This window comes from Chelonoidis abingdonii, chromosome 26, assembly GCF_003597395.2.
Source record: "Chelonoidis abingdonii isolate Lonesome George chromosome 26, CheloAbing_2.0, whole genome shotgun sequence".
Classification (NCBI taxonomy): Eukaryota; Metazoa; Chordata; order Testudines; family Testudinidae; genus Chelonoidis; species Chelonoidis abingdonii.
This window is the reverse complement of record NC_133794.1, coordinates 1510137-1522551: the sequence shown is the minus strand read 5'-3', so window position 1 is coordinate 1522551 and position 12415 is coordinate 1510137. Positions and strand designations below refer to the sequence as shown.

Sequence of the window (12415 nt, the reverse complement as noted above, 5' to 3'; positions counted from 1 at the left end):
CAATCCCATGGAGTCTCCTCTAGCCACCAATGGATTATCCCCTCCCACCCGAGAGGTAGGGACCTGCTTTCACCCCCATGTATAGAGGCGGAAATTGAGGCAGAGAGGGGCAAATTAAGCACCACACCACACAGGGCGGCATATCTGGGAAATCAAACGGCAGCATCCCAAGCCCTGGTTGGCTGCCCTGTCCCCCCTGGATTCTCCCTCAACCGCTCAGCCTGGCATCCCCCCCGCCGGGCTAGCAAAGCTCAGTGCTGTTTCCTCTGCTGACTCTGGACAGGTTCTGGGTTCCAGCAGGGGGTAGTGCCCCCCTACCCACCCTGCTTTGCCAGGCACAGAGCTTCGCATTGGCTGGGGGAAGCTGGCAGCTGCTCTCAGGAGCTGGAAGAGAAGCACCAGCTGGTGTGGGGGGTGGGGAGGGACCTGATCTAATGACCCCCCACTCGCACAGCCTCCCTCCCCACGGCTAGTGCATTCAGCGCCCCCCCCCCCCCAGGCTGTGCTGACATAGAGGGACAGGGAGTGAGGTTGGACTTGGGGGATGGATACAGTCTCAGCACCCTGGAGTGGGGTTCAGAGACTCTGTGCCAAGCAAAGTCAGTGGGAATGCAACCGCCAGCTGCCCCCCCACCATGGTGAGCAGAGCCGAGCTGCACACACGCTGCAGATGGGAGCATTGGATCGGCTGCATTAACTCAGTCTGTCAATTATTCATATGCAGACAAAGACACCACGATTCCTTCCCGCCCCTTATATTAACCAGACACGGCCTCCCCTCTCTCCGGCCGTCCCCCAGCACTGCCTGCCTCACTGAGAGGAAGCCCCTGTCTCGCAGAGCCAGTGCCCTCTGATTGCCACCCCCGGCTTCCATGCGGCGCAGGGAAACCCATCACCTAGCGGCTCTCCAAACAGCCAGCCAGCCAGCCAGCCAGGACCACTGCCCACAGAGACGCCCACTGCTCTAGTCGGGGCCTCGCACCAGGCCCAGCACAGCAGGGAGCAGACACAGCACAAGCCAGAGGGGAGGGGGACAACTTAAAAAAAAACCTACCCATCCCTGAGCAAGTGAGGATTTGTAGATTTCAAGGCCAGATGAGAATGATCATCTAGCCTTACCCACACCCAGGTGGGGAGGGTGGACCCAGGAGATCTGCATTCAATGCCCAGTGCTGACACAGACTCCCCATGGGACCTCACTCAATTGCTGTGTGACTCAGTTTCCCTCATGCCATATAATGAGGATGAGATTAATCCTTCCCTTATTTGTTTAGACCGGGAGATTTCTGGGGCAGTGACTGCCCGTGCAAGGCCTGCACATTCCCCCCCGGATCTGGGTTGGGGGCCCCCACAGCACCAGGCACAGCCAGCACCGCTCTGATCTGGGCAGGGGGGCCTGCAGCTGTTTCCAGAATACAAAAACACAGGCCACAGAATTTCCCCCAGCCCTTTCTGCGGGGGGGGGGGGCGCTATTCCCCCCCTTCCTCATTGCTCATGGGGCCGCTAGAGTCACCTGGGTCTCTTATGATGACGTCCTGCCTCACCCTATTGAGGGCAGAGAATCTAACCGGGCCCAGCTTGGCTGCTCAGCTCCCCCAGCTCGGTCTGGCTGGGCCCTTGGGAGTAGGGGGAGGTTGGGTATGGGGCTAGGGGCAATTTGAGACCTGAAATGCACTGGTGGGAAAGTCTCTGGGCTCAGTCCTGGGATAATGGGGGGATTTAACGGCTTGGGCTCCCCAGCAGGTCAGCCCGGTGATCCCTGCTGGCCTCGGACACCAGGACAGTCACTGCCCGCCCTGTGGAGATGTTGCATCTCAGTCTGAATTTCTCTGCCCATCAGCCTCCAGACGACGGACCCTGGTAGATCTGCAGCCGATAGAAGGCCCTGGATCTCGCCAATGTTTCGCTTGGGACTTGCAGAAGCCCTGGGCTTTGGGCTACCGCTGCTCCCAGCCTGCAGCTCCGTACTGCTGCAAACCCTCCCCGCTTCAGCACTGTGGGCACAGGCTCACTGAAGTTAACAGAATTAGCCACATTATTAGGGGTATTATGGTACTACCTAGGCACCCCTCTCATGGCCCAGAACCCCATTGTGCTGGGCGCTGTGCCTTATTTATTAGGTATATTACGGTAGCACCCAGGAGCTCCAGTCATTGTACAGCTCTGAGCACAACAGGTCCTTGCCAGACCCAGGACACGGCTCTTTGGGGCAAGGCCCCGCTCTGACAATCTACACAGCCAGGAGCCAGCAGATGTGGGCAGCCAGGGGTGAGCGCAGGGAAACAATGAGACAGCGATAGCCTCCTGTGTCAAGTTACTCACGCAGCACAGGGAACGGTGCCATTAACAAAACTCTGGCTCCTTAGAAGCCCAGGAATATTTTACAAAGCTCTTTCGCTCTCTCTGCTATAGAGGCCAACTGTTTGCTTCCTGCCTCTCTCTGCCTGGACTATTAAAAACAAAAACAAAAAATATACAATGAGCTCCTTTTTCAGTTTTGCTCATGGTCAATTTCATTTTCAGGTTCTCCTTGGGTGCAAGCAGCTAATCTGGTCTTTAAATGCGGAGGGAGATCTCTCTACTGCCTCTGGGTTTTGTTACAAAACCCGACACCCTGCTTGTTGCAGAACGGTGACCCTGGAACTGGCCCCATGCAGAGTGACCCCCCCTAAGGGCTCTGGGAAGGCCCAGGAGATTGTCAGTGGTTTGGGGCCAGGCCAGAACAACCAGCTTCCCTTTAGAGAGAAGTTTAGAGTCAACACTACAAAGGACTTTGTTTGTCTTTACGTTTTACAGAAGCCACTCAGAGAAACGCTTGCTATTTGGATTACATTCTCAGCTCAAGGTCCCATTGTCGGGATCCAGGTTTTTGCTTCCCAAACACAACAGCCTGAGAGCCAGTATTATGGAATCAAAAGTGAAACTAACTAGCATGGGGCAGTGGACAGGAGACCCGACTAGGAAGCAGGACTCCCGGGTTCTCTTTCCAGCTCTGCTGTGTAACTTTGGGAAGCACCTCTGTGCCTCAGTTTCCCCACCTGTACACTGGGGAATAATGAGCTCCACAGAAGAGCTGGGTAACAGATTTATTTATTATTCAGTCCTTTAGCAAAATGCAAACGAGAGCAAAACCAGGCGAGAGCGTCTCTTCCAGTCCCGTTGGCTAGGCAGGCGAAGGGGCTGCCAGTGCTGGATCAATACAATAGCTTGAATAATTGACAGGCTGCTAACAGGGCAGGAAAGGAAGGTTTTTTTAAGCCGATTGATTTTTAGCCTGACAGCGATCCTTTAAACAAGCAGCTGAGGATGACCATGGACAGGCCAGGCCGGAGGCAGGCTCAGGAGCCATCTTGGCCAACACACCTGGGGCTGAACCAGGGATCTCCCGAGCTAAAAGCAGCAGCTGCTGCAGCTTCGGGTAGAGCACCAGGGCTCCCCTGTAGCACACCCTTGCTGGTGGGGTCCGCACACACAGCTACAGCCTGGGCCCTTCTCCCCCTGGCCGGTTCCTTAGCCAGAGCCACAAACGGTACATCCCCAGCACGGTGGAGTTCTCACTCAGCTGGGCCCTGCGGGCACAAGCATGAAGAGAGCGAAACCACAACAACCGAGGATGTTCCCAGGAGACACGGCCGGAGCTTGCCACGCCATGGAGCAACCGCTCGGGAAGTGACTGTAAGAGCATCTGTCCCATCCCCCTACCAGTGCAGGATCAGGGCTCCTACAGGGGAGGGTGCCCTATGGGGGGACGCAGCCTCTGACTCAGCCCCAATCCAGCTAGCACAGAGTCAGGGGCTCCCAACAAGGAAGAGAGCACATGCCCCATCTGTCACCTAGCATGAGATGGGGGCAGCCTATAGGGGAGGGTGACCCTATAAGGGATGGGGGAACTAAGCCATTTCCCCCACTAGTGCATGAACAGGCACCCGATAGGGAAGTGTGATCCTATAAGGGATGGAGCGTCTAACCCATCCTTCTCCCAGCTAGTGCAGGATCCAGTCCCCTATAGGGAATTGTGACTCTATAAGAGATGATGCATCTGACCTCCGCACCCTCCCCAGCTAGTGCAGGATCAGGGCCGCCAGAGGGGATTTCACCTCGGTCTCTGTCACTCAGGTAAACACACATCCAAGCAGCACAGAGCGCTGGATTCTGTTCTCACTTACAGCAGGGCTGGCCAGGGGTAACGGAGCAGGATCTGAGTCAGGGCCAACGCATCTAGATTTACAGCTGCAGGGTCAGTGCCCTTAGGGAAAGTGAGCTGTTTGTCCATTGCAAACTGGGGTTCAGTGAGAAGGAGCAGCTGCACTGAGAACCTGGAAATACTTGAGGGGGGAAAAAAGGAACCCCCATCTAATTCAGGGGATGGTCACACACTCAGTGCTCTCTAGGGCCAGATCTCACAACACCCACTCTTCAGCTGCATCAGGTTTTGCACCTGTCTGCTTTGTGGTCTTACCTAGGGTGAGGAGGCTGCAAGAGCTGGGGGGAGGGGTGGCATCATACAGTCAGGTTCTGGGTCTGGATCCTCCAAACCGATGCACCAGAACGGGGGGAGGGATGGGAAGAGAAGCAGAAGTTCCCATGTGTGGATGGGCAAGGCCTGGCAGGGGGATACAGGGACTGCAGAGAGAGCAGATGGAGCTGAACTTGTAAGTAGAAATGTGTGCGAGAGACATGGCCCAGCTGGCCAGGAAAGGCCTGTAGCACCCTCCCCCAACCCCATCTCCCTCCCCCAGGCCAGATGCCAGCAGAGTTCCTCTGGCTTTACACAGATGGTGAGAGCAGAACCTGGCCCAGCCGGGGGCCGGCATGTCCCACCTGTATCATGGGGGTTGCCCCACACTCCCCTTCCACCATGGGTGGAGGGGCAGCTGAGCATGGAGCTACTTGTTTCATCAATGGGTGTAGGGGGGTTGCATATCCCACATGTGCAGGGGGGGCCTACGGGAATAGGCCCCACCCCTTGCACGTCCCAGAGGCATAGGGGAGATAGGAGGTTCAACACCCTCTTTTGCAGGCTCCAGATGTGCATTGACTCCAGAGCCCCCTACAGCGACAGCTGGAACAATTTGTATAGCGGGGGTGCTGAGAGCCCTTGAACAAAACTGTAAACCTTGTATATGATGAAAAACACTTCAAGCCACGGGGGGGGGGGGGGCTGCCGCCTCCCGTACCCCTAGCTCCAGCACCCCTGTCTCCCTCTGCACGTCCCACCTCCCCCCTTACAGATCCCAGACGGGGAGGGTCCAACCGCCCTCCCGTTATAGAGCCCAAATACGCAATGGCTCAAAGCCCTCCCCTCCCCTGGCAGGTCCCAGACATGCTGGCGGGCTGCCCCCTGGCTGCTGGGGACAAACTGCCCGCCGGCCGCCGCTCTTACCTGAACGGAGTCGTTGGCCATCTCTGCCCCTCGCCTCCGCACAAGCCACCGCGGCTGCTTCCTCCTCCTCCTCCTCTCCCCTCGTCTTGGGAAGGCTGCTGCGGCTGTTCTCCAAGGGGGCCCCCCTCACCGCCGCCCCTCCATCCTCCTCCCCCACTCCAGGCTGCGGGGCGTGCACCGTGCGCGGATCCCTCGCTGCAAGCCCCCAGCCTCTTGTAGCGGGACAGGCGGGGACCACGGAAGAGCGAGGAGCTCCCGGGGAACGTTCTATCCGGGGCGGCTCGCGCCGCTGCAGCTCCCGGGGAACGTTCTGTCCGGGCGGCTCGCGCTGCAGCCGCCACCCCCCCGCTCTGTCCCTCCCTCTCTGGGTCCCTAACTTGCTGGGCTGGTCACATGACCAGAGTGGAGGGAGGCGGGAGGGGAGGGAGCTGGGAGGAAGCCGCGGGCTGCAGCAGGCGGATAATGGGGGCGGAATCCCGAGGCTGGAGACTGCGGGGGTTGCAGCTGCCGCCCGGGATCCCTTCCCTTCCCCTGCAGATTAAGGGATTAGCAGCTCAGGATCAGGAGAGCCCGAGCCACCCCCGCTATGGCGGCGCTGCCCAGGTTGCATGCGGGAGGAGTCTATCCGCCCCGCGCCAAGGAGTTGCATCGAGGGACGTTGCATGTCCTTATGAATGGGGGTGGTGTGGTTCTTGGGGTGAGGACGGGATGGTGTATTGCATTGGACCGCCCCTCCCCCACCGCAGCTGCTTCCATTGCACCGTGCCCCACACAGCTGCTCCTTCCAGAGCGTGATGCTGCACTGACCCCACGTCGGCCCAGCCCCCTCCCCAGAGCCCTGCCTATGACACACAGTTGTGCAGCTTTGATTCCACCCCATAGAGGGCACCGGCGACCTCTGTCCTAGTGGAGTTCAGTCAGTGATTCTCCACGGTTTTTTTCCATACCCGAACTGTGTCCCACCCATCTCCCAGGAACTAAACTAGGAGCCCCTCCCCGCCCCCTTTCTCCTTTATGGTGCTCTCGACTCCCGCCCCCGAACACACACAGCAATCCAAGCCCTTGAAAGTTGAGAACCTCCGGGCTGGCTACTTTCACTTGAAATCAAGGACAAAAGTTTGCAATTCCCAGCGGAGAAGCCAGGCGAACAACTCAGCAAGTGTTCGCGCACAAATACAGCGGCTGGTTCTGTTCCAGAGCAAGCGCTGCTGCCAAGTTAATGTAAGTCCTTGAAATGTAGGTCAAAAAAAAAAAAAACAAGGAGGAGGATTAACCCAGTGGAAAGAGCGAGGGGATTCGGGGCGGTGTTTGAATGAAAAGAGCTTTGTTTGCGCTCCCTGTCGGGCTGGGCAGAGGTAGGGGAAAGGGAAAAGGAAATTGACGAGAAAGAGAAAGTGAAACTGACCCACTGCACTTCACAGCCCACAGAGGAGGTGGATTAACATGTCAGACAAGGGGGAGGGGGTTGTTTCAGAAGAACAGCCACACTGGGGCAGACAACGGGTCCGGGAGCTTGTCTCTTGAGAGTGTGTCTAAAAACCCGCAGCACCAAGTCGCAGCGTCAACTGCTGGGGGGTGGGGAGGGTAAACATGGCAGTGCTGATGTTCAGGCTGAGGCATGGAGACCCCTGGCATGGGGCTTGTATTGCAGCGGACACTGCCAGATGCTTCGGAGAGGGAAGGAACAGAACAGGGTGATCTCTAGTGATCCATCATCCCCTGTCCTCCAGTCCCAGCTTCTGGCAGCTGGAGGCTTAGGGACACCCAGAGTATGGGGCTGCCTCCCTGACCATCTGGGCTAGTCGCCATTGCTGGACCTCTCCTCCAGGAACTTGGCTTATTCTTTTCTGAACCTGATTATGTTTTTCCCGACATCCCCTGGAAACGTGTTCCACAGACCCACTGTGTGTTGTGTGAAGAACTTTCCTGGGGTTTGTTTTAAACCTGCTGTTTATTCATTGAATTGGCAGCCCTGGCTCTTGTGTTACCTGAAGAGGTAAATAACACTTCCTAGTCACTTTCTCTGCACCATCCATGATTTCACAGCCCTCTACCATATCCCCCCCTCAGTCCTCTCTTTACCAAGCTGAACAGCCCAAGTTTTTTTTTATCTCCCCTTGTAAAGAAGCCATTCCAGCCCCCTGATCATTTTTGTTGCCCTTCTCTGTTCCATTGCCAATTCCAATATATCTTTTTGGAGAGGGGTTCCTAGAACTGCAGACAGCATTCAAGGTGAATGAATTTATATATAGTGTCCTGCTCTTCTGGCCACTGAGGAGGCCTCAGCCAGGGCTGAGAAGAAAGGAGGGGAAGGACGGATAACACTCTACATATATGTCCCAAGTTGTTATAAGGAGGTCAGTGACCAGCTGTTCTCCATGTGCACTGAATTAGGACAAGAAATAATGGGTTTAATCTGCAGCAAGGGAGATTTAGGTTAGATATTAGGAAAAACTTCTTGGCTGCAAGGATAGTTCAGCATAGGACCAGGCAACTTCCAGAGGTCGTGGCATCCCCGTCACTGAAGGCTTTGAAGAACAGATTGGACAAATTGGTCAGGGATGGGCTAGGGTTACATGGTCCTGTCTCAGCATGGGGATGAACTAGTGACCCCTCAAGGTGCTTTCCAGACAGACATTTCTATGATTCGGTGAGTGAAATGGATGAGCGAGAACATCATAAATGGGTCGTGGGCCTGATCTTGGCTTTCCCAAGCAGGTCACTATCTTCATCTATGTTTTACACATGGGGAGACTGAGGCACAGAGGGGTGGCTGGACTTGCCCATGGTAACTCAGCAGGAGAGCCAGGAATAGCACACAGGTCTTAGAGTCCCATTCCAGTGCTCCATCTGCTAGGCCACTGGGATGCCCCAAGCAGGTGCACTGGAACGGGGGGAGGGGGGCAAGGGGCCATGGTCCTCTCACATTTGAAAGTGAACAAGCCTGCCCCATCCACTTTTCACCATGGGCCTGGCCCCCCACCCTCCTCCTCAAGGCCCCGCCCTCTGGCCAGGCCAGAAATTGGAGCCCAGCCCAGGTAACAGTGGCCTGGGCAGCTATGGGTATCCATGAACCCTCCACCTGCCCTGGGCAGGGGCCCCAGGTAGTGAGGACATGGGCTGGGGGCTGTTCTCGGGACCTCTCTCCGATGGGCAGCTTGGCCAGGGGCAGGGCCTCAGTGGGAAGAAGAGGGGCAGGGATGTGGCTTTGTGTCCCCCCCCACTTTTAGGAAAAATCTGTTGCCCTTGGGCCCAGGTGCGTAATTATAAATATTTGCAGGATTGGGCCTGAAAAGATTTCAGTGAGCTCTGAGGAAGCAACATAGTCTAGTGGGTAGAGCACTTGACTAGGAATTAGAAGACCAGGATTTGCTTCTCAGCTCTCCTACTAACCTGCTGGGGGCCCTAGGGCTAGCCAGTTCACTGCCCTCTGCCTCAGTTTTCCCTCCCATCCCTTGTCTATTTAGACTGGAAGATCTGAGGCCCATGCTGTCTCATACTATGTGTCTGTGCAGCTCCTGGCACAATGAGGCTATTGTAGTTAATTATACAGCTCCCACGACCGTCGTGTGTGAGCGCCTCACAATTTTTAACATACTCCCTGGCAAAGAACTTTGTTAATGCAGAGTTCAGCCAAACTCCACCCTCTGAAAACTGAGAGTTCATCCATTCCTAGATTCCAAGGCCAGAGGGAACCGTTGTGATAACTGACCCCCTGTACAATGCAGGCCAGTAAACATCCCCAGATCAATTCCTTTGGAACAAGAGATCTTTAAAAAAAAGTCATCTTGATCATCAAACTGCCAGTGATGGAGGGTCCCCAGGGCCGGCGCTTCCATTGAGGTGACCTAGGCGGTCGCCTGGGGCACCAGGATATGGGAGGGCGGCATTTTGCGGCCCTCGGTGGCAATTCAGCGGTGGGGGTCCTTCTGTGCTCCAGGTCTTTGGCGGCAATTCTGCTGCGGGTCCTTCACTCGCTCCGGGACCCACCGCCGAAGTGCCTCAAAGACCGGGAGCGCAGAAGGACCCCCCCTCCCCCCGCAGAATTGCTGCCAATGACCAGGAGCGCAGAAGGACCCAGGCGCCAAAAACCCTGCTGCCGCTCGTGAGGGTCCCCCATGCCATGCAACCTTAACTCTGTGCCTTGGTGCGGGCCAGAATTCCCTGCCTGCTCTCCGGCTGCATTCACTGAGCTGGGTGCAGCTGCATTGAAGGGTGGAGGGATTGGCTGGAGCCGCTTGGCAGACTGTGATTGTGGTATGAGGAGAGCTGGAGGTGTCTGAGCCCCACTTCCATGTGTGGGGCTGACATGGCTGACTTAGAACAACGCTTCCTTAGCTGTCGTCCCCTAACGCCCCTATTCTACTTGTGCTACATTGATGACATCTTTATCATCTGGCCCATGGGAAGGAGGCCCTTGAGGAATTCCACCGGGATTTCAACAATTTCCACCCACCATCAGCCTCAACCTGGACCAGTCCACACAAGAGATCCACTTCCTGGACACTACAGTGCCAATAAGCGATGGTCACATAAACATCACCCTAAACCGGAAACCTACTGACCACTATACTTACCTGCATGCCTCCAGCTTTCATCCAGACCACATCACATGATCCATTGTCTACAGCCAAGCTCTAAGATACAACCGAATTTGCTTCAACCCCTCAGACAGAGAAAACACCTACAGGATCTCTATCAAGCATTCTTAAAACTACAATATCCACCTGCTGAAGTGAAGAAACAGATTGACAGAGCCAGAAGAGTACCCAGAAGCCACCTACTACAGGACAGGCCCAACAGAGAAAGTAACAGAACTAGCCTTCACCTTCAGCCCCCAACTAATGCCTCTCCGGCGCATCATGAAGGATCTAAAACCTATCCTGAAGGACAATCCCTCACTCTCACAGATCTTGGGAGACAGGCCAGTCCTCGCTTACAGACAGCCCCCCAACCTGAAGCAAATACTCAGCAGCAACCACACACCACACAACAAAAACACTAACCCAGGAACTTATCCTTGCAAAAACCCCGGTGCCAACTCTGTCCACTTATCTGTTCAAGGGACACCATCATAGGACCTAATCACATCAGCCACATTATCAGAGGCTCGTTCACTTGCACATCTACCAATGTGATATATGCCATCATGTGCCAGCAATGCCCCTCTGCCATGTACATTGGCCAAATCGGACAGTCTCTACACAAAAGAATAAATGGACACAAACCAAACATCAAGAATTATAACATTCAAAAACCAGTCGGAGAACACTTCAACTTTCCTGGCCACTTGATTACAGACCTAAAAGTCACAATTATTCAACAAATACAATTAAAAAACAAACTCCAATGAGAAACAGCAGAACTGGAATTAAGCCGCAAACTGGACACCATTAAATTAGGCTTGAATAAAGACTGGGAGTGGATGAGTCATTACACAAATGAAAAACTATTTCCCCATGCTAATTTGCCCCCTATTGTTACTCGCATCTTCTTGTCAACTGTTTGAAATGGGCCTCCCTGATTATCACTACAAAAGCTTTTTTTTTTCCTCCTGCTGATAGTAGCTCACGTAATAGCTCACCTTAATCCATTAGTCTGTTGGAGTTGGTATGGCAACCCCCATTTTTTCATGTCCTCTGTATATAAATATCTTCCTACTGTATTTTCCACTGCGTGCATCTGATGAAGTGGGCTTTAGCCCACGAAAGCTTATGCTCAAATAAATGTGTTAGTCTCTAAGGTGCCACAAGTCCTCCTGTTCTTTTTCCTGGTACAGACTAACACGGCTACTACTCTGAAACCACTCCTATGTGTGGGATCAAAGGAAGGGGGTGCACATGCAGTGTGAAGGAGCCAGAAAGCCCAGCTTTGGTCCAGAATTCTGGAGGACACAGAGAGGCTAAGGGACCCGCAGACAGACATGCAGGGAATTAAACCCATGGCCCCCACATCCAAGGTCAGCTCCATAACCACTAGACACAGCCAGTGTTTGTGCAGCAGACAGCACAGTGGGGTCCTGATCTGATGTGGGGCAACTGCAATTCCAATGACACTCTGTAAACTGTCCGAAGCAGGGACGGGTTTTATGTCATGTCCATACAGCCCCTGGCACGACGGGCCCAGTGAGTGCCACTGCAGGGTACAGCACAGCCAGGATTAATACACAGATCCCAGCATTTCCCACTCCTCCTCTGCTCAGCAGCTATCAGCAACACAGGAGAGGGCAGTGGTGTAACCCACCTGCGCTGCTTTCCCTTAAAGGGTCCCGCTAGCTCCCAGCACCAAGACATCAGAGCTGTTCAAGCCATGGGTGCTGTGCCAAGGGGAGGTGGGAGTGCCTCCACGCAAAGGCATCACAGCGACAGACAGTGCTTGCGGGTGTGTAGCCGCCTGCCGCAGCATGTGGCTGCCCAGCTCTGACACGTCCCCACACTCTGGCGCCCGGTCTCATTTGTTCCAGCTTCAGGCTTGGGCTTTTTTTCAAATGTGATTTGTGTGGTTGTAGCCATGCATGGACTTCCAGCACGCAGTGATCATCCACATATCCATCCCCAGGCATGCTCTCTTACTTTCCCCATAGTATCTATCTATCCATCCATCCCCATACACTCCCTCATCCATCTATCTATCTACTGTGACAAAGTTCCTCCTCTACCTAGGTGGGTCCTGTGCTTATTGGCAGATTTGCTCACCTCAGCAATCTTCCCCACAGTCTGGGTCAACTCCTCCTGTGTCTGATCAGGAGTTGGGAGGTTTAGGGGGGAACCCAGGCCCACCCTCTACTCCGGGTTTCAGCCCAGGGCCCTGTGGATCGCAACTGTCTATAGTGCCTCTTGTAACAGCTGTGTGACAGCTACACCTCCCTGGGCTACTTCCCCATGGCCTCCTCCAAACACCTTCTTTATCCTCACCACAGGACCTTCCTCCCGGTGTCTGATAACGCTTGTACTCCTCAGCCGTCCAGCAGCACACCGTCTCACTCTCAGCTCCTTGTGCCTCTTGCTCCCAGCTACTCACCCCCCCCCCCA

The 12415-nt window shown here is 54.9% G+C and overlaps 1 protein-coding gene across 1 annotated transcript in view; it reads right to left on the bottom strand.

The window, feature by feature from the left end:
- Positions 1 to 5765, bottom strand: part of PKN1 (protein kinase N1) — a 55728-nt gene extending 49963 nt beyond the window's left edge. Inside the window, exon 1 of the mRNA XM_032781411.2 lies at positions 5385 to 5765. Coding sequence (XP_032637302.1) covers positions 5385 to 5405 — 21 coding nt within the window. The 5' untranslated portion in view covers positions 5406 to 5765. The remainder of the gene's footprint in view (positions 1 to 5384) is intronic.
- Between the last annotated feature and the right edge of the window lie 6650 nt (positions 5766 to 12415).